This window comes from Callospermophilus lateralis, chromosome 15 (assembly GCF_048772815.1).
Source record: "Callospermophilus lateralis isolate mCalLat2 chromosome 15, mCalLat2.hap1, whole genome shotgun sequence".
Classification (NCBI taxonomy): Eukaryota; Metazoa; Chordata; class Mammalia; order Rodentia; family Sciuridae; genus Callospermophilus; species Callospermophilus lateralis.
In genome coordinates this window covers 67,355,378-67,377,050 of record NC_135319.1, presented here as the reverse complement: position 1 = coordinate 67,377,050, position 21,673 = coordinate 67,355,378, and the positions used below count along the sequence as shown (strand labels likewise).

Sequence of the window (21,673 nt, the reverse complement as noted above, 5' to 3'; positions counted from 1 at the left end):
GAGAAAGGAAGGAGTTGGAAATCCTTCCCAGGTTCTATCCAAAGTGTCCAGGCAGATTGGGTACAGTTAACATGTGAGACCAGGAGCTTATTAAAGGTATTGGGGAATAAAATCCAAAGAGATTTGAGGATAGAAGTATCTTCCATTTGCATCTTAATTTCATTTCTTTTTCTCTCCTCTTTTCCTCCCTTCCTTTCTCTCTTCCTCTCTTTTTTCTACTATAATTACAGATTCACAGGAGGTTACAAGGAATATTTGGGAATATTTCCCCAAATACTCTGTACTAACATTGCACATAACCACAGTGTAATATCAAAATGAAAAAGTGAACATTGATACAACCCATACATTCATATTTTATCAATTTTTCATGTATTAATTTTGTGTGTGTTTGTGTGTGTGTAACTGCAGTTTTGTCACATGCATAGCCTTATGTTACCAACACCTCAATCAAGATATTCAGTTGTACCATTGTAAAAATAAAAGATTTCAATACTGTCTGATTACCTTTTCATAGCCACACCTAACCTCATTTTTCTGTTGGCATCGCTAATATGTTATTCAGCTTTTTAATTATGTTATTTCACTATTGTCACATAAATAGAAACATGAATACATACCCTTTGAGACTATCTTTTCTCAGCATTATGTAACTCAGGTTCATCCATGTTGCATCATTCATTTTTTTAAAAAAAATCTTTATTTTATTTATTTATATTCATGTGGTGTTGAGGATTGAGTCCAGTGCCTCGCATATGCTAGACAAGTGCTGTACCATTGAGCTGCCACAGGTTTTTAAAATTTATTTTAAATTTTTTTAGTTATTTACCCTTTGAAGGACATTTGGGTAGTTCTCAGTTTGGGGCTATTATGAATAAAGCTGTTGAATGAAAATAAGTCTTAATTTCACTGGGATAAATGCCTCAGAATATAAGAACACAATTGCTGAATTCTATTATAAGTTCATTTTTTGTTTTGAAAGTAATAGCCAAACAATTTACCAGAATGGTCATAACCATTTTACATTCTCACCAGCAATGGAAGAATGATCCGGTTTCTCTGTATCTCCACTAGCCTTTGGTATCATCATTGTTTTTCAACAGCCATTTTGATTTATGGGTGATGATAGTTCATTTTGGTTTTAATTTGAATTTCTCTAATGGCTAATGTTTTTTATATTTTCAGATATTTACCATCTATATATCCTCAGTGAAATGTCTATATGTCACATGTCTATTTGGATTGTTTTGTTTTTTAATGTTGAGGTTTAAGAGTTCTACATATATTCTAGATATGAGTCATTGATTAGTTGGATATGTCATTTGCAAATATTTTATCTCAATCTATAATTTGTCTTTTCACCTTTTTAAGAACCTTTCACAGAGCAAGTTTTTAATTTTATGAAGTCCAGCCTATAAAGTTTTCCACCTATGGATCATGCTTTTGGTGTCAAGTTTAAGAATTCTTTACTTAGTCTTAGGTCCCCCAAGTTTTCTCATATATTCTTTCTATAAGTTTTGTCATTTTGTTTTATATTTACATTCTTGTTTAATTTTTTTAGTTGATTTTTTGGTAGAACATATGAAATTTAGATCAAGATTCTTTTTTTTGGCTAATGGATATTCAGTTGCACTAGAGTATTTACCGTAAAGGCTGACCCTTCTCCATTGAATTGATTTTGCTCCTTTGTCAAAAACTAAGTAGGCATATTTGTGTGGATTTATTTCTCAGTTTTGTTCCCTTGATCTTTGTGTCTGTCCCTCTGTCAATACTATTCTATCTTGATTACTACCATTATATAATAAGTCTTGGTGTGGGGAAAAGTAATTCCTCCCACTTTATTTTTCTTTTTAAAAATTGTTTTGGGTATTTTAGAACCTTTCCCTTTTCCCATAAATGTTGGAATAAGTTTGTCTCTATCTACAAAGAATTGTGTTAAGATGTTCATCTTAATTCCTGGTCATAGGAATTGCATTAAAACTATAGATTAATTTAGGGAGAATCAGCGTCTTACTATGAGTTTTCCAGTTCATGAACATGCTTTTTCATCAGTATTTTACAACTTTCATCATTCTTATTCTTTGTTTAATTCACACTTAACTATTTAATATTCTCTTGAGCTTGAAATCAAATTTTCATTTTGATTTCCACTCATTCATTGTCAGTGTATAGAAATGAAATTTATTTTTGTGTTTTGGTGGTGTATCTTTTTACTTTCCTGAATTTACTTAGTTGTTCTAGAAGTTGGTTGGTTGTGTGTGTGTGTGTGTATCCCTTGTGATTTTGTATATACACAGTCATGTTTACATAGAGGGACAAATAGGGACAGTTTTCTTTCTTTCCAGTCAGAATGTCTTTAATTTATTTGTTACCTTATTGAAGTGATTGTGACTTCCAGTACTATGCTAAATAAGAGTAGTGAAAGTGAATATCCTTGCCTTGTTTCCAGTCTTAGAGGGGCAAACATTCAACATTTCACCATTAAATATGATACTAGATGTAAGTTTTTTGAAAATTCTCTTTCTGAAGTCAGGGAATTTTGCCTCAATTCCTTGTGTTTTAGCCTATTTTGTGCTACTAAAACAGAATACCAGAGGTTGGGCAATATATAAAGAACAGAAATTCATTTCTCATAGTTTTGGAGGCTGGGAAGTCCAGGATCAAGGCACCAGCAGGTTTGGTCTCAGGTTCCAAGATGGCACCTTGTTGCATCCTCCAGAGTAGAGGAAAGTGGTCCTAACATGACAGAGGCAGGATAGCAATTGAGAGTGCACCTACTTCTGAACTCAATTTTATAGTGGCATAAACACTTCCAAAATGTCCCACTTCCAAACAATGTTGCATGAATTTCCAACACATGGATTTTGGGGGATACATTTAGACCGCCATTTATGTACTAGATCATGAATGAATTTTGTCAGATGTTTTTTCTGCATCATTTTATATGACATATAAAATATTTTTATTCAGTTTGATGATATGGTAGATTACATTGATTGATTTTTAAATATGTTAGACCAGGCTTGCATGAACTGGAATAAATCTGTCTTGGTTGTGGAATGTTATTTTTATACACATTGTTGGATTTGACTTGCTAAAATTTTGTTAAGGGGGCTGGGGATACGGCTCAAGTGTTAGCGTGCTCGCCTGGCCATGCGTGCCGCCCTAGTTCAATCCTCAGTACCACATACAAACAAAGATGTTGTGTCCGCCGAAAACTAAAAAATAAATATTAAAATTCTCTCTCTAAAAAAAAAAAAAGAATGTGGTCCTCGTTAATTATATAATGTATTTCAATTTCTTAAAAAAAAAAAGATAAAATTTTGTTAAGGATTTTTGTATCTAAGTTCGTGAGTAATATTGGTCTGTAGTTTTATTTTGTGCTGTCTTTGTCTAGTTTTGGTATAGAATAATGCTGGTTTTATAAAATGAATTAGTGGGGCTAGGGATATAGCTCAGTTGGTAGAGTGCTTATCTTGCATGCACAAAACCATGGGTTCAATCCCCAGCACCACAAAAAAAAAAAAAAAAATAGGACTGTTCTTTCTATTTTCTTGGAAGAGTTTATGTAAACTATATGTTAATTTGAACCCTTGGTCAAATTCTCCAATGAAAACATTTGGGCCTTGAATACTTTGTGGGGGATTGAACTTTTAAATTATAAATTCAATTTCTTTCTTTTTTTTTTTTTGTGTGTGTGTGTGGTGCAAGGGATTGAACCCAGGGCCTTGTGCATACTAGGCTAGCATTCTACCAACTGAGCTATATCTCCAGCCCTTATAAATCCAATTTCTTTAATAATTATGTGACTGTTTATTTTTATCTTTTGTTTTGGCTATTTTCGTTGCATGTAGTTCTTGAGGAATTGGTCTATTTCTTTTAAGTTATTGAATTTATGAATTTAAAGTTACTTGCATATTCCTTTATTATTTTTTTAGTAGCTTCAGGGTCTGCTATAATGCTCCTTATTTCATCTCTGGTATTGATGAATAATATCTTCTCTCTTTATCTTATCAGTCTTTATAGAGATGTATAAATTTTATTAATATTTTTCGAATAATTAATTTTCATTTCATTAGTTTTCTGTATTGTTTTTCTGATTTCAATTACTCATATCTCTTTTCTTTTCAAGAGCTGACTCTTTTTTCTCTTCACAGGTTCAAAGTCCATCTTCAAGGCCTACGGACACATTTCAGCCATCATTAGTAATGCCCTTGACACCCTCCCATCCTATCCCCTGTTCCAGGACAAAGACTATAAGTGACTACAGGACACCTGAACCCCAGGCAATCCAGCCTTTGCCTTTGGGCCCTGGGGTCAGGCCTGGTGAGTAAGTGGGGATTTGTTTGGGCACAGAACGGAGGTCTCAGGAAAGACAGACATATTCTCTCCCAAATTCATGTTGGTCCGGTTTAGAGAGGATCTTGTTTTGTTTTGTTTGTTTTAGTTTAAAAATTTAAAAAAAAATTTTTTTGAGAGAAGAGCTTCAGAGTTGCAATCAAAATTCCTATCCCTTTTTAACATTCTCTCTTATCTTAAAGACTTTGTATATTTTGGTAATATACCAAACTTATTATACTGGTGATTTCAATCCTTTAAGATTATTTTGAGGGTCAAATAAGGAGAATAGTTAAAGTACTTTATAAATTATAAGATCTCTTTACACTTGGATTAATCATTTATTATTATTGTCAGTTGTGGTGTTTTGGTTTTTGTTCTATTTTGAAATTTTTGAGACAGGATTTTGTTGTGTTGCCTAGGCTAGCCTCTAACTCCTGGGCTCAAGTGATCCTCATGCCTCAGCCTTCTGAGTAACTGGAACCACAAACATGTGTCACCATACCTGGCTTGTTTTGTTTTGTTGCTGACCTATTCCTGTCTGATATACTGAATCTCTCCCAAATTGAAGTTTGGTGACAAATTACCTATTTCTGTTCTACTTCAGCTTTATCTCAGCTGCAACTATTAGGAGGACAAAGGGCTCCACCCTCAAACCCTGTGAGATTCCCTGGAACATGGCCTGTTTCTGGTCTTCCTCCACCCATGGCAGCCCCAGACATCATGGTGCCTGGCTCTACTTCTCTGTCTGAGACTCCTAGACTATTCCCTCTGCCTTCTGTGAGACCACCAGGTCCCAGCCATCTGAGCTCCCAGCTCCTGGCCCCTCCTGCCTACTCTCCTGTAACTTACCCTCTCGGAGGGCCAGGTGCTCCATGCTCTAGCTCTTTCTCAAGTGCTAGCATCTTGACCCCTCATCAAGGTCAGTTTTCCTTCCATGGCTTCCCCCTTGTGGGCTATTGCTTCCTTTTCATCCCCTCCTACCACTGTCTCAGAGTCTTTTCCCTCAAGCCAACGAACTGGGGCCCTTTGGTTTGGAGGTTGTTAGCTGGGAGTGTGGCTGGTCTGCAAAGGGAGGTGTGACAGATTCCAATTAAAATAATTTTTCTAGTCTTCAGACTAAAACTTTCTAATGTTCCTGACCATGCCCCTAAAAACTCCTATCTTTTTATTCTACAGGACCTCAAAATTTGTGGAAAAATGTTCCTGCCCCTCAAGGAAATCTCCAGAGGAAAAAGGTCAATGTATTGTTCCTTATCCACCCCCTCATATATTCAGCAGTGACCCACTTTCTAGTTCTTTATAGAATTCAACCCCTTTCTTCCCATTCTTGGGCTGCCTCTGCCCTTTTTCCAGTCTTCCCCCTCAACACCACCTTCTTTCCCTCCTATATACATTCACCAGTCTCCCTTTTTCCACTTTCTCGCTCACTATCTTGTTTCCTTAACTCACTATATGTCTACCATTCCCCAAAACTAAGGCCTATAGGGTTTCTTAGCTTAGATTCATGTGCCTTTCTTTCTCTCTTTAGCTCCCGGAGGTATTTATGCCTCTAGCACCAATTACTGCTCCAGTTAGGAGTCTTATCCCTGAGCCACAACGGGTCCTTCCATCACAGACCCCCATTTCCAGTGTGAATCATGCTCCCCCTGGAGCTCCAGGAGAACTCAGCCTACAGGTGACAGGGACAACTGTTCCCCTGCTCTGGGAAGCCTTCCAGCCCTCCTTGGGAGTAAAAGTGGGGAGCATATAGCTGGGCATCATTTTTCAAGGTAGAGGCAAACCTATTCTCTGTTCTTACTATAGAGAATGGAGGGCTCTCTCCTCAGCTCTGTTGTACTCTAATGGGAGCAGTATGCCTGACCCTGAGTCACTGAGGATGAGACCTTAGGAAAACAATGAGAAAGGTAATTTTCTTGCCTGTCCCTTCTCCTCACTCCTTCATTAGCAACGTCAACAACCACCTCCTAAGATGATAGAAAGAAAGGCACTGCCCCCAGAGCATCAGTACTTGAAGACCAGCTTTGAGGCACTTCTCCAGCGCTGCTCCCTTTCTGCAACTGACTTAGTAAGTCTGAACCTTCTTGTGATGCCCTCTTCATACTCTCAGCTGGTTTCAGGATGTCTCTGGAGACTAGTTCCTTCACTATCCCTGTATATGCTGACCATATTTCAGACTTTTTAGAAGTCCATGCAGAGTAGGGGAGGGACTTGGAGTCTGGTCCAAAGTTTAGCTCCATGGTAGCAGGACCCAACAGCATGGAGACTTATAGGCAATGGGGTGTACAGAAGAAGGGGGAAGCCAGCAGGAAGAACAAGTGCTGTTCATTTCCTAGCTATATCAGCTTAAACAAGTCATTACTATCTTTGGGTTTTTATTTCCTCCTCTGTGAAATGAAGGAAGTAGTACTAAGTCATTCTAGCTTTAATATAATGGATTCTTTATAGCCCTGTGTTAGGCTTATGGGCTGGGTCAAAATCCATTTGCCTCCCTACAGAAGACAAAAAGGAAGCTGGATGAGGCTGCCCAACGTCTGGAAGGTCTATATGAGAAACTCTGTGAGGGGACGGTGAGTATCTACCTGTATTCCCTCTGCCTCATGCCCTCCCACTACCTTCCATGAGCAAAGGAAGCCCAGAGTCTTTTTTCCATAGGAAAGACTGCTCCCCCACCTCAAATACCCACATATTTCTTGAATGGGAAGAGATGGGGCTCTGGAACTTGAGGCTGTCTTATCTCTTTCAGGCTGCCAGGGTGGGGCTGGTAGAAATAATTAACCTAAGGGCAATCCCTCCACAGCTCTCACCTCATGTCCTGGCTGGGCTACATGAAGTCGCCCGATGTGTGGATGCAGGAAGCTTTGAGCAGGGCCTCGCAGTGCACGCCCAGGTGGTGGGCTATAGCAGCTTCAGCGAGGTGTCCAGCTTCATGCCTATCCTGAAGGCTGTCCTCACCATTGCACACAAGCTGCAGGGCTAAGTCAGTCAGCCTCTCTTGCCAAGAGGCCACTTCTGTATTACTTAACTACTCCCTGAAGAAAAGGAAAATTGTGCAGCAGATTCTGTTTGTTTTTCCTCACTTTCTTCCCTTGCTGCCAGGTATATGATGCTGTGGACTTGGCTCCAGACCAGCTGAGTTCCTGCTTTTTTTTTTTTTTTTTTTTAACCCCTTTATGCCTGACCACCTCCTGTCTATCCAAAACACTCAGCGCTGGAGGCAGGACATAGATAGAGCCAGGTCTTACTTTCCCTAATACAGTTTTCTGACAGGACCTAGGCCATGAGGTCTTTTCCCCCAGGGATATTCTGTTCAAGTGGCTTCTGATAGGGTGAACAGGGTCATTACTTCCAATTCTACCTCTATTGTGACCTATCTTGGGAATCTTTTGTTTTTCCCTTCTGAGGTTTGTGAGCCTCTTACCTTACCTTCTCCTTGCCGCTGACTTTATATTTCCAGATCCACATTCCCTTGTAGCCCCAGCAGCTAGGAACAAGTTGGGTGCTGTTTACCATTCAAACAAGTCATAGACATGAGGGTTTGCAGTTGAACAGAACCAAGAGAGGAAGTTCTAGTCCTTTAAAAATGGAACCTGTCATGTGCCAGCATTTTTTAAGGGTAAGCAAAGTTAAGGAGCAGGCAGAAGGGGTGAACTGCCTTTTGCTGGGAGCTATCTTAGGCTATGAGATAGGAGCAGAGGGACAACAGCCTACAAAGGAATGGTCTTCGACTCCACATTTGAGCCTGGCCCAAGGACTTAAGCTATTCATTCTGTGATTATAAGCCCTATTCTGGAATAGGAACCATATTAACAAAAGATGTCTTCTAGCTCTGCTCCTCAAGGGTTAGGGTTCTTCTTCCCCTCAGCCACCATATATCTCAGGGCTTCCTTCTCTGGCTAAATTTTCATGGTAGGAATTCTGCATTTGATGTATGATATATTTAATAATGCAATAAAGCTTCTTTGATTTGGTTTGCTCAGTGATCTCCCAATTATTGTCTCCTCTGGGTCCTATTTTGCCATTACCTCTCTTTTGAGTCCTTTCTCTTCTTGCTCCCTATATCCTAATAATCAAGTGAAAGTCTTGGAGAGAAATATGAAGTCGAGAGTTGAAGAAAGGATCTTGATTTCAAGTCCAGTCCCATGGACTTGCCGGCCAAACTGCCGTGATGTGTGTGTGTGTGTCTCCATCCGTGCCTGACATTCAGCTCCAGGGTTTTCCCCACACCACTTGAGGGCTGAGCTCAGCTGCACAAAAGGACTGGGTGTGAAGCCAGGGGGTACTAGCTCTAATCCTGTTGTCGATCCCATCATGTCTGCAGGCTAGATGTGTGTGTTTGGGAGGGAGGGATTGTTAGGCAGTATTTGTTTGTAAAGCCACTTGCTCTTCAGATAATACTTGCACTAACTTCTATTGATGAAGCAGTGTGAGCCCCAGCAAAGTCCTTTCCCAAAGTGTCTTTGAAGCCAAGAGCCCATTGAAGGGAAGAAAGGCTGGGAGAGGGGATTAGTTTGTTCAGCAGCTGTGAATTTCAGTGGGAGGTTGATGAACTCTGAAGTCTTTGTTTAAATTAAAGGGGGGGAGAAAAAAGCCGCTGTTGGAGCGAGAGCCCCACTTGGGGCCCTGAACTAACACAAGGAGAAGTCTGAGCTGCAGGGAGCTGTGTACTGACTGCGAAGACTTTTCCCAAACACTTTCGGAAAAGGTGTTGTGAGAAGAGAAGGGGGCGGAGTAGCGGATTAACATGTGAAATGAAGTTTTCATTGACTCTGGTGGGGGTAGAAGGCTATTTTAATGGCATTTTGTTCCCCTATTTTCTCTTCTGGAGCTCTTTAGAGATATTGTTTTGCTAAGACAGGCTTTCTTTCCCCTTCTTTCCAGTCTAAGGATTGCCTCTATGGGAGCCAACATAAATATTTCTCCTCCAGGAATGCGGGTTAATTAAAAGGAAATGAATGAGTGGAAGCATCCAATCCAGACCCACAATAGGCAAGTGCCCTGGACTGCCCTCCCCTCCCACCACCACCAGCACCACCAGCACACTGAGTATGACCCTGTCTGTCTTTGCCCTGACCTGCTGCTAAGGCCAGTTGAGGCTGGGATTCTTTTCAAGAAAAGAAAGCTCTGCCTGTGTGTAGGCTTACAGGCCAGGGACAGGAAAGAGACAGTGTTTTGCCCACCCTACCCAGTGAGTGTTCTTGTCACTTCTTAGGACCTCCCTCTGCTTCTGTCCTCAAGCTGAGACAGATGGGCTCCTAAAGAGCCCACAAGAGGAAGGAAGGGGCCTGGGTTCCAGTACTCACCCTACAGTGACTTACAAGCCAGTCATCTTTCTCAGCATCAGTCTAAGTCTGTAAAACAAAAGGTTTAGCTGACCTCAGAGGTGTCTTCCTAAGCAACAGTTCTGGAATTGCCTGTGTTTGTTAAGGGGAACACAGCCCTGGCAATTAGTGTAAGACAGGAACCCATGAGTGCACCAGTGTTGACTGAGTAAATGAATGAATTAATAATAAAAAAGGGGTTAAAAAAAAGCAATGCAGATCTAAGGTAGCTCAACAATGTTTTCTTTATAAAACTCAAATCATTCTGGTCTCAATCATATCTATTTGGGGATACAAAACAATAACCTATGAAAGAACTTTCTGGCAGCATAACATGTTTGGAGTGCTGACCTGTTGTCACCAATTTGAAGCACAATAGTTCTCTTATGTTGGGAGACCTCTGGGAGAGTACAGCTTTACTTTACAATATTTACTTTTATATTTTCTAGTCACCTTGCCAGATTTTCTTCCTATCAAGTAACTCTGCCAAATGAGACAACTAGGTTAGTATATGCTGCTGCTTGATTAGAAAAGAGTGGCTTGGGAGACTCAGGAGGCCCAAGAGCTGAGAAAACAAGCAAAGGGCCTTTTGCTGATAAAGCTGGAAATTAAGCATTAAGAAACCCTGAAGGGAAGTGTATCCCCCTGGTAAGGAGGAAAGGGAACCTCTCTTCCAGTAAGTATTAGTCAGACCAGAAGATGTAGGGGTGAGACTAGGGCCTGGGTCTGATTTGGCCACTGTCTCAGTTTGGAGTATAAGAGCCCTTCTATTTTTCCAGAGCCTTGGATTTTGTGACCTCTGCACTTTTTCCTACTTTGGAAGAAAAGGGATAAGGTCTAGCATATGACCTACTCTGGAAGAGCTGCCTGGTGTTCAGACCCAGGACTGGCTCAGGGCAAGGAAGCAGGCTGGGAAGCTCTTGGGGCTGCAGAAGGTCTGTAAGGAATTGGCTCTTCATTCCCAAGAGCTCTGTTTCATAAACAAGTTCATGCAGAATGCTTCTTTCTGAAAATGGAACCCAAAAGACTCAAGTACCACAAGCAGCAAGCTTTTGGCTATGGAGTGACTGTATTAGTGGAAGGTTTATGTGGATGATTTACTAATCCTCAAAAGATTAGCCTCAATCAAGTCAGGCTAGCTACTTAGGCTATCAAGGAAGCAAGTTTCTAGGGAAAACAGTATCCTGCCACCATGGGAAGAAAATAAGAGTCTCAAAGTTATATCTTCTACCCCACCCTACCCCAGTATCCCCAAGAAGAAGCTCAGTACCCAGGAAATGAGGCACATATCATAATGATTGCAATAAATTAAAGTTCAAGGTGCTGAACTTCCTATTAGCAACAGTTTCATTGCAGGAAGTTTACTTATTGAAGGAAAGTATCCAATGCCCTGAACTCTGCCTGTTGGAGAACCAGGTGAGTGAAAGGAAGGGGCTCTGCTTCTTCCTATGGCCTGCCTTTAGAGGTGCAGACAGGGTCCGAGTGGGAAATTGCCTTTATTTACCTCAGTTTTGGCTCAGAGGAACAAAGCTTTGGAAAGGAAAAAAGGTGAAGTTGTTTTCTGGGAAAATATAGGTTAGCAGCAGGGAGAAGATAACTTTGAAGGGAAGGAAATAACAGTAATTCGTGTTTACATAGTTTCTTGACCTCTTGGGTATAATTCTGGAGTATCTTGGGTGATCATCTAGGAAGATAGTTACCTCATTGGTAAAGTCCATTGGTGACATGGTGTCACAAGAAGTACCACCCTGGTGTTTAGCAAGTCAAGTTCCCTTTTACACCATATTCTACTTCTTCCTCTAGGGACCAATCCCTAAGGTACATTTATTCCCAGGTCAGTTTTTTTTTTTTTTTCCCTTTTCTTTTCAGAGGAATGGGGAAAGGGGAAGGAAAGAGAAAGTGTTAGAGATTCCTGGGAGTATGTGGGTCAATAGCAGGAAGTTGCAAGATCGGGATGGGCTCTGCAGGAAGGGAATGCCCCTGCCATCAGGCTTGGTAGCAGACAATGGGCAAGATAAAAAGACATGGCTTTACCTGAGCCCTCCATGTCTGAGAAGGGTCCTTCTAGTTCCCAAGTCTTAGTCAGGCTTAGGCCAGTTGGGAGGTGGGGTCGGGGAGGAGCGCCTATTTTCACCCTAGTCCAAGGAAGACCAATAGCGCAGTCTTAGAACAGGTCTCACACCAAAGTGTGGGCTGTGAGGAGACGCAGAACCAATTCTAGGAGAGCACAGAGAAATTGGGGAAACGTTAGGGAAGTGGCAAGCTCCAGAAAGATTGCATTCTCTCCCTCTCAGGATCTCTGGACTTGGGAGTGCGGGGTCCCCAATTCCTTGGTTCCTCTATTACTGGGGTCGCTAAACAAGCCAAGGACAAATTGGGAAAGGAGGCAGGGGAGGAGACCCTTAGGGTTTTCTCCCGGGTTTGTGTGCAGCGCCTCCCCGTGGCCGCTCTGCGCGGCTACAGAAGTACTTGGTGACCCGCCGGCGGCACTGCTCACAGCGGACAGCACAGCACCAATGGAACTTGCAGTTACAGCTGGACACGGTTTCCGCGCGGCGCTCCTCCACCGCCAGCCCACAATCCCCGCACAGACGGCGGCAGCTGCGGCGCTCCCAGCGGCCCAGAGCCCGCCCGCGCCGCAGGCATTCCCGGCCTTCAGTGCCCAGCAACCCTAGCGTCTTGTTCTCCAAGCAGTAGTCTGGGGAGTCCTCCAGGTGCACCAGCTCCCTGGTGGAGATGGAGCGGAAGGTGTCCGCGATGGCGCCGCGGCCGGCAGCGCTGTTGCCAGCACCCTGCAGTAGGTCCACCTTGAGAGCGGCGTGGTACTTCTCCTTCAGATGCGCGCCCACCTCGCGGAACTCAGGCAGCTGCAGCCAGCAGGTCTGTGTGGTGCAGCTGCCAGACACGCCGTGGCACTTACACGTGCGTTTCATGGTGCCCTTCACCGCCTAGGGAGAGAGTGGAGTAAAAGCCCTGCCCCCGAGGGATTGCGAGGCGCCCAGCTAGTCTGCTCATCCTGCCCGTTAGTATTTGAATGAAGAATTGTCCATACCAAGGACTGGTAGTGGTTAGTACTAGCTGCTTAGTCCCAGGGTCTGTGACACTCACCTTACGGCCGGCCTCGTTATTATGAAGATTCATGGCTGCCCGGGCATCCTGTCCTGTTTCCAGGGCATCCACAAACTGCTTGGAGATTGCCTCTCCGAAGCCCACGTTGTCGCTGCAGCCTCCCCACAGCCAGCCTTGACCCCCTGGAAAAGTGCAGGGGGGAAAGGTCATTGAGCAGGCCAACGCAGAGTTTCCAGGGCTGCTGTTTCTAATTGGACTTGGGGGGAGGGGGTTGCAGGGGTCACTGTCTGGGATAGGAAAAGATTAAGGTTGGGCTAGTGCCCTGTGTCGGGATTAGTTTCAGTCTAGAAGGTTTGTTTTTGCCACCTTTGCAGTCCCACTTCCAGCCTCAGCCAATTCCCTGCTCAGGGCTCCATGACGTTTGTGGCTGTCTAGTGGACTGATTGTCTGCCTGGGAGCTTCTCTGCCTCTACTCAGTAGGCAGAGTGAGCACCATGTCTGTCAGTGATTGAGGTCCTCAAGGGGTAAAATTGTGTGCGAAGGTGAGGAGAGCTAAAGGCTGAGGGAGGAAAAGAGGTGCAATTGAAATAATATGGAAAAACGAAGTTGGAAATTGATTGGGTGGACACAGAGGATTAGCAGCTGCAGTGGAGGCAGAGTGGAGAGTAGAGCAGGATAGGCAAAATAAAAGAAAGTCCTCCTGTATTCAAGAAGAGGAACAGTGATTTGAGCCTATAGAGCAAGCTGTTCCATCATCATCACCACCATCATCATCTGTTTAAATTAAGGAAATCAATCAGTGGGAGAAGAGGGTCCCAAGCAACATTTAACTGTGTTTGTCACTGTAGGGTTTGTGCTCAAACTGGGTCACCCGTCGTCAGCATGATTTTCTTTGTATTAGAAAAATGTAACTTTATCCCACCAACCTTTTCATTCTTTAAGTGAACTTCCCTGGCCTGTGCTACATATCTCATTGATACTCACCCAGTTGCCCATTGCGGGAGTCATCACATCCACAGTTGTCAAAATCTCCAAGGCTGCAGTTTCTGGTCAGAGTGTACATGACTCCAGCAGAACTGATGGCATGTACAAATGCTGTCTCCCGATTAGCTGGCAGAATTAAAAAAAATCTAGAGAGTTAGAGGCAGAGGTTGCAGTTAAAAGAAACACTGGTTATGTTACTTTCCTTTAATACCACCGACATACATGCCTTTCCCAGCTTGGTCCTATACCCACTTCATGATGTACCTTACTCACTTCCAGGGTCTGCTCCATTCCTGGCCTCAGCCCTACTCTTCTCCCCTTCCATCTTTTTTACGAGAAGGTGACTAGATTGTTGTCAATATACATGATTATAAAGGATTTAGGTGGGGAAGACCCTGAGGAAGAAATGGGGAAGGAAATGAATTTGAAGGCCAAGTTGTAAAGAACCCTTCCCTACCTCCTTCTTGAACATTGGAGTCCAAGAGCAGAATATCTGATTGGCAGCTCTTTCTTTTTTCAAACAATATTTTAATATTTATTAAAAAATTAGTGTTCATGCCGGGCACAGTGGTGTACTCCTATAATCCCAGTGGCTCAGGAGGCTGAGGCAGGAGAATTGCAAATTCAAAGTCAGTCTCAGCAAAAGCCGAGGCACTAAGCAACTCAGTGAGACCCTGTCTCTAAATAAAATACAAAATAGGGCTGGGGATGTGGTTCAGTGGTCAAATGCCCCTAAGTGCAATCCCTGGTACCAAAAAAAGAAAAGGGAAAAAATTGGTGTTCATTAATGACTTGCTCAAAAAGGATCGAAAGGAAGTGTCAATAACAACACTGAAAATATGCAGGACAATCTGCTTTAACAGGTCATGAGGCCACATATTTCCTAGAAAAACTACAAATGCCATAATTTCATTCTTCTTTAAGGCTGAGTAATATTCCATTGTGTATATGTACCACATTTTCTTTATCCATTCATTTGTTGAAGGACATCTAAGTTGGTTCCACAGTTTGGCTGTTGTGAATTGAGATGGCAGCTCTTTCATTTACCGGCACGACCACTATTTATCTTCTTTCTGAGAATCTAGTCTTCAAGTTTCCACTTGCTCAATATCTCTCTGCTGAGTCTACCGAAGGAAGGGGCTAAGGGATATGAGGAATTATGACCCTGACCTGCCTTCTGATGCTGATGCTGCTTATGTTGTGAAGAAAACTTTAGCAATCAAGGATGTATAGGATTGGAGGTGAGGCAATGTCCGTTAATTGAACAGTGAGCATGTTGGGGAAGAAAGGAGAAAGCTCCATAGATAGAAAAGAGAGATGGAGAAAGAAAAGAGAATATCTCACAAGAGAGAAATGTCCTAAGAGACCAGGTGAAGAATATGGTATAGAGGAGAAAGGGGGCCATCCGTGAGGCTTTACCCTGGAACTAGAGGCCTGGGGAGCCATGCCCAAGGCTTTCCTTACCACTTCGAAGTCCACCATGGCTGGAAAGTTGCAAGGCTCTCTCAGGGCAGTTCCAGCGGTCCCAGGCAAACTGGTATTTGCATTCTTCAATACCACTCTGAGCACCTGCTGCCACACTGCTGGAGTAGATCAGGTAAGCCTACAGGAATATGGGGCGGTCAAAGTTCAGTCTGAATCCAGGAGGCATTTGCCCCAAACTTGCCAAGCACCTCTCTTCATGCCCATTCCCCCATCCCTCCAAAACAGTGGCAAAGCAAGTACTTTAAATATATCATCTCATTTAACATTACCAGTAGTCTTGTGAAAAAGGTGTCATTTTATAACTCAGGAAACTGAGGTTCAGAGAGGGGAGGTAATTTTCCCAAGGTCCCACAAGTAGCAAACGGCAGAAAGTAATGAAACACGGTTTTATCAGATTCTAATTCCATTTTATTCATTATACTAAATTGCCTCTCCAAAATGAGTCCCAATCACATAATTCCTGAAATTTCAGCTGTTCTCATCCCATTATTATCTTAGAAAATAACATTTTGGACCTGGCAATGTTCTTCCATGTAGAGATCACATAGTACAATTTCGGGTTTTTTTGTTTGACTCTATGAGAAACTTTAAAGTACTTCTCTAATTTTGTGTTACTGAGGATTGAATCTAGGGCTTCATGCTTGGTAGACAAGCACTCTACCACCGAGCTACACCTCAGCCCTTATATTTATTTATTTTTTTAATTTTTAGACAGAGTCTCACTAAGTTGTCCAGGCTGACCTCAAACTTGAGCTCTTCCTGCTTCACTTCTGAGTAGCTGGGATTACAGATGTACGTCACCACACCCAGCAGTACTCCTGTTTCTGCCTGGGCTCTGATATTAATTTGTGGTGGTTTGGGGTATGTCCCAACCCTCTCTGAGTCTCAGTTTTTCTATCTTTAATATATACTACTGCATAATAAAAGGCATGCATATAATGAAAAGAAAGCCACATGTATCATCTTCTGTCAACCAATTAAGATTAGCGATGTCCTTATTAATCAAAGGAATTTCTTCTTACTTTTGGACCAGTCATCAGGAAATTGTTTACTGACCTAGAAGAAAGAAAAAGAACATAGGATATAATGGAGAGACACCAACTTATTTCTGCTTCCAAGACTTATAAGGATTACTCCAGTAAATATATTTGGTAGGAATAAAGAGAAACTAGTTTACCAAGGAAACATGCATAATAAAACTACTAAAGGTAACTTACTTAGTAAAATATAATGTGAATAAAAGTAATATGGTTTCTTTGGATTTTAAGGTCACTCATATCTACCAATATTATAAAAACTGGAAGTAATGTTTGATTATTTTGCTATGAATGGGGAAAGAGCTAATATAAACTCACAACTGCATACCAAACACTTCACTCTCAGGGATTTACAGCTGATTTTGTTCAGTCCTTACTGTTGGAGGGCATTATTGTCTGTATTTTACCAATAGGGAATCTGAGACTAAAAAAAATGTTCAAGCTCACTCAGATAATAAATGAATGAGGCAGGACTTGAATCTAGGTTCATTTGACTCCATGGGACACTTTAGAAGGATACTTCTCTCACTGGGAAAAGGTAAACTGTGAAAGATCTCTCTAGAGTTTGAGTCATAATTAAATTCTAAAACTAAAAATAATTTACATTACAATATGATTTGGTCTTCCTTTTTTCTGCAGTACAGAGTAGTGTTCACATGCTAGCTGAACACTCTACCACTGTTCCACACCCTGAGACCTGTGGGTTCCTTTTAAAACTAATGGATTTTCTATAGGACTCAGCAGCTGCTGTCTTAGGTGTGTATCCCAGAGAAATGAAGAATTATTTTTACTCATGCATTTGTCCTCTTATGTTCATGGCTGCTTTTTTCATAATAGCCCCAAATTGGAAACTACCTAAATGTCTGTTCAAGTGTGAATGATATGTAAAGAACCATGGCACAGCCATACCATGGAATGCTTTTCAGCAATAAGAAGGAATGAACTATTAACAAACACAACAACTTCGATGGATCTCAAGGAAATTAGACTGAACCATTAAAGTCAATCTCAAAAGGATACATACTGCATGATTTTATTTATGTAACAATAGTGAAATAATGTAATTATAGAGCTGAGTACAGACTAGTGGTTTCTAGGGATTTAGAAGAGGGGAATGGATATGGCTATTAAGAATAAAATGAGAGAATCTTGGAATGATAGTAGGTTTAAGTGTCTTGTCTGAAGTAGTGGTTACACACGATTACAAATGTGACAAAATTGCATCAAGCTGCATGTGCGCGCGCACACACACACACACACACACCCCTACAAGGGAAGAAACTCTAAAGGTATTGTACCATATTTGTAAGATGTTAATACTGGGGGAAGTTGTGAAAGGGTGTATGGATAGAACTTCCCTGTATATTTCTTTGCAATTTTTGCAAATCCCTAAATATACAAAAATAAAATATATACTTAGATGTACACAAACATACATGATCTGCAGTAATAGAGATTTGGAAAATGACTTCAGAATTGGCATTTGAAAATTAATCAAAATGTATTACCTATTATCTTTCTTTTTCCATTGTAATATAAGGAAGTAATCTGGGAATCATTATGTATTGTTTCATGAAAGTTGGTGTACCCTTAATTCTGAGATACACCTAAATGCAATAGGATACACCTAAATTATCTGATAAGATACACCTAAATGCAAGATACACCTAAATGTATCTGATAAGATACATCTAAAATGCAAAACAATATTAACAATTTGGGAGGTTGCCAGTAGAGAAAATAAAAATATTTTGAAAGGCAAAAGCCATAGAAAATAATAGAAGACTACAGAATCTCAAAAAAAAAAAAAAAACCAAAGCAGTTTTTAAGATGCTTTATTTGTTCTTTTTAGTTATACATGACAGTAGAATGTATTTTGACATATCATACATACATAGAGCATAACTTCCCATTTTTATGGTTGTACATGATGTGGAGTTACACTGGTCATGTATTCCTATATAAATACAGGAAAGTTAATTCCTATTCATTCTACTATCTTTCCCATTCCCATCTCCCCTCCCTTCTCCCCACTCCCTGCTGTCCAATCTGCTGAACCTCCACTACCTGCTGCCCCTATCTATTGTGAGTCAGCATCTGTGTATCAGAGAGAATATTTGGTCTTTCGTTTTTTTGAGATTGGCTTATTTCACTTAACACGATAGTCTCCAGTTCCATCCATTTACCAACAAATGCCATAATTTCATTCTTCTTTATGGCTGAGTAATAGTCCATTGTGTGTATGTACTGCATTTTCTTTACCCATTTATCTGTTGAAGGGCACCTAGGTTTGTTCCATAGCTTAACTATTGTAAATTGAGCTGCTATAAACATTAATGTGGCTTGTCACTATATATGCTGATTTTAAGTCAACATACTATAGACCAAGGAGTGGGATAACTAGGTCAAATGGTGGTTCCATTCCAAGTTTTCTAAGGAAACTCCATCATCATGCTACCCAGATTGGGTGCCATTCAAAGGGTTTATGCCATCCTTTATTCTTGACATCTCTGCTTCACTATTTAATAAAGATCTCAAACATAACATGGTCAAAACGGAACTCCTGCTCGTTGCTGCCACCTTCACATTCTTCTTCTGTAGTCCATCTAAGTAAAGGACTGTTCCTCCTAGTGGCTCAGACAAAAATCTTGGAGTGTCATCTTTGACTCCTTTCTTTCTCTCATATCCTGTATTCAATGCCCTCAAATCTGGCCAGTTCTAGCTGAAAATATATCCAGAATATAAACAGTTCTCAGCATCTTCACTGCTATCATCCTAGTTCAAATTGTCATCATCTCATGTCTGGATTATTATTATAAAGTCAACTAATTGATTTCCTTCCTTTTATCCTTGTTCTTCCACATTTTATTCTGAAAATGATTGCTCCCCTTAAAGATTAATGCCTTTAAAATACAAATAAAATTTTTGCCACTTTCTATTACAAATCCTCTAATAGATATCTTTTTTAATATATTTATTTTTCAGTTGTACACAATACCTTTATTTTGTTTATTTATTTTTATGTGGTGCTGAGGATCGAACCCAGGGTCTCGCACATGCTAGGTAGGCGCTCTATCGCCGAGCCCCAGCCCCAGTCCCGGCCCCCTCTAATAGATTTCTATTGTGTGTAGAGTAGAAGTCAAATTCTTATCAAGGTTCATAAGATCCTAACCCAGGCCTCAGACTGAGCTCCTCCTACCCAACTATGTCCACCTGGTCTCCTTTGTTTCTCAGATTCATCAGGCACCTTCCAGCCTCCAGGTGGCTGCACCTGCATTGTCTCTTCCTGGAAAACTTTTTACTCAGCTATCTACATAGCTTGTCCCTTCACCCATAGCAGCCTTTTACTCAAATGTGTCATCCTCCTTAGGACTTTCCTTCACCTATTTAGAATCACAACTCCTTCCCTCCTCTTTCTCTGCTTTATTTATTTTTTAAAAATATGGGCACTTTTTTTTAAATCCTTGGAATTCCTTACATTATACATATGCATTTGTTTACATGTTTCTTCCTCCCATTAAACCTTAAGTTCTAATAAGGCAGATCTTGGGGAGAGGAGTTCCGTATTGTTCACCAAATATTACCATTGCCTTGAACGTTACCTGGGGATAATAAGCTTTCAATAAATATTTTTTGAATGAAAGAATAAAGGAACTCACATTTTCTGGTGGGAGTAGGAATAAACATTGTCTGGGGAAACTAGGTAAATAGTTTGTGTCTACGGTTTTCACTACCATGATTATACAATGTCTCATAAATCTTTACCTTCAACCCTGACTACTATATTGAAATCTAGAGTTGCATTTCCAAATGAATGCTAGATTTCTCTACTAGAGATGTTTCAAATTGTTAAAACTGTATGTCTAAAAGCTAACTCATCTTCTCTGTCAAACTAGCCACTGCTCTTGGCTTGACTGATTTTTGGTAATGGGACCAACATTTTAAAAAAATCAATCAGTTATCGAGACCTGTAGGTATTGTACTTCCATTTTCTTTTTTACATATCCATTCCTTCTTTTCTACTCCCACTATCACAGCCTTGTAGCCATGGTAGGAGCTCCACTGACTTCTACTTCTAGTCTTTAACTCATTCCCATCAAGTATATAGTCTGTAGTTAGATCAATCTTCTGAAAACCCAATTCTGATGTTATCCTTCTGCTCAAGAATCTTCCATAATTCTCCAACTTTTGCAACTCAAGATTCTCCATAATCCGACCCTACGTATCTTTCCAGCTTCTTTCATCATGAAATATCCCTATGTGCCCAATTCTATAGTCAGGATGAACCAGTCACTATTCCTGGCATTCATGCATTCATGCCTCTGTGTCTTAGCTCTTGTTGTTCTATTAAATTTTACCTTTTAGGATTTTCAACCAGTGATGCTGGGACAACTGTATATCCACATGCAAAGAACGAAGTTGGATTCTTACCTCACTAACCACATAAAAGTTAACTCAGACTAAAGCAAAGACCTAAATGTAAGAGCTGAAACTATGAAAATCCTAGAATAAAGCATAGGTTTAAATTTTTGTGACCTAGGCAATGATTTTATAGATAAGATACTCAAAGTTCAGTAACAAAAGAAGGCATTTGATATTGGACTTCAACAAAATTAAAAATTTTTGCCTCTCAAAAGACACCATCAAGAAATTGAAAAGATAATATACAAAATAGGTGGAAATATACTCAAATACTTGATAAGGAAATTAATATCTGGCATATAGAGAGAACTCCTTAAACCCAATAGTAATAACAAGACAAACAACTCAATTTTAAAAATATGGGCAAAGGACTTGATTAGACATTTCTTCAAAGAGAATATACAAATGGCCAATAAGTACATGAAAGGATGCTCAGTATAGTCATCAGTGAGACAAAATAAAAACCACAACCAGAATTTATACCCACTTATTATGCATCTGTATGAACATGCAACAAAATTCCACTATTATGTATAATTATAATGTACCAATTAAAAGTTTCTAAAATAAATTCATACCCATTAAGATAGCTAAAATAAAAAGACAGACAACAGTGAGCATTAAAAGAGAATGTAGAGAAATCAGAATCCTCAGACAGGGGCTGGGGTTGTGGCTCAGCAGTAGAGCACTCACCTAGCAATGTGCAAGGCACTGGGTTTGATCCTCAGCACCACATAAAAATAAAGGTACTGTGTCCAACTACAATTAAAAAAAAAAAAAAAAGAGAATCCTCAGACATTGCTGGTGGGATTGCTGATGGGGGTTCACTTTTGAATTAGTCCACCAATTTCTCAAAAGGTTAAATATGGAGTTCCCATCTGACCTGGCAATTTCCCTCATATATATATATATATATATATATATATATATATATATATATATATATATATATATATATATATATTCAAGAGAATTGAAAACATAATCCAACAAAACTTGTACATTAGTGTTTTCATA

General features: G+C 40.5%; 2 protein-coding genes across 7 annotated transcripts in view; one reads left to right on the top strand and one right to left on the bottom strand.

Annotated features, from left to right (window-relative positions):
• Positions 1 to 8,317, top strand: part of Sec31b (SEC31 homolog B, COPII component) — a 32,472-nt gene extending 24,155 nt beyond the window's left edge. For all 6 annotated transcript variants that reach the window (XM_076834991.1, XM_076834992.1, XM_076834989.1 and 3 more), the window contains 7 exons: positions 4,158 to 4,326; positions 4,946 to 5,260; positions 5,518 to 5,576; positions 5,870 to 6,016; positions 6,287 to 6,406; positions 6,837 to 6,908; positions 7,139 to 8,317. In XM_076834991.1, coding sequence (XP_076691106.1) covers positions 4,158 to 4,326; positions 4,946 to 5,260; positions 5,518 to 5,576; positions 5,870 to 6,016; positions 6,287 to 6,406; positions 6,837 to 6,908; positions 7,139 to 7,318 — 1,062 coding nt within the window. In that variant the 3' untranslated portion in view covers positions 7,319 to 8,317. The remainder of the gene's footprint in view (positions 1 to 4,157; positions 4,327 to 4,945; positions 5,261 to 5,517; positions 5,577 to 5,869; positions 6,017 to 6,286; positions 6,407 to 6,836; positions 6,909 to 7,138) is intronic.
• A 2,753-nt stretch (positions 8,318 to 11,070) lies between these two features.
• Positions 11,071 to 21,673, bottom strand: part of Wnt8b (Wnt family member 8B) — a 52,385-nt gene continuing 41,782 nt past the window's right edge. The window contains exons 2-6 of the mRNA XM_076834878.1: positions 16,220 to 16,253; positions 15,177 to 15,315; positions 13,713 to 13,838; positions 12,768 to 12,910; positions 11,071 to 12,607 (exon numbers count right to left, since the gene is read on the bottom strand). Coding sequence (XP_076690993.1) covers positions 12,062 to 12,607; positions 12,768 to 12,910; positions 13,713 to 13,838; positions 15,177 to 15,315; positions 16,220 to 16,253 — 988 coding nt within the window. The 3' untranslated portion in view covers positions 11,071 to 12,061. The remainder of the gene's footprint in view (positions 12,608 to 12,767; positions 12,911 to 13,712; positions 13,839 to 15,176; positions 15,316 to 16,219; positions 16,254 to 21,673) is intronic.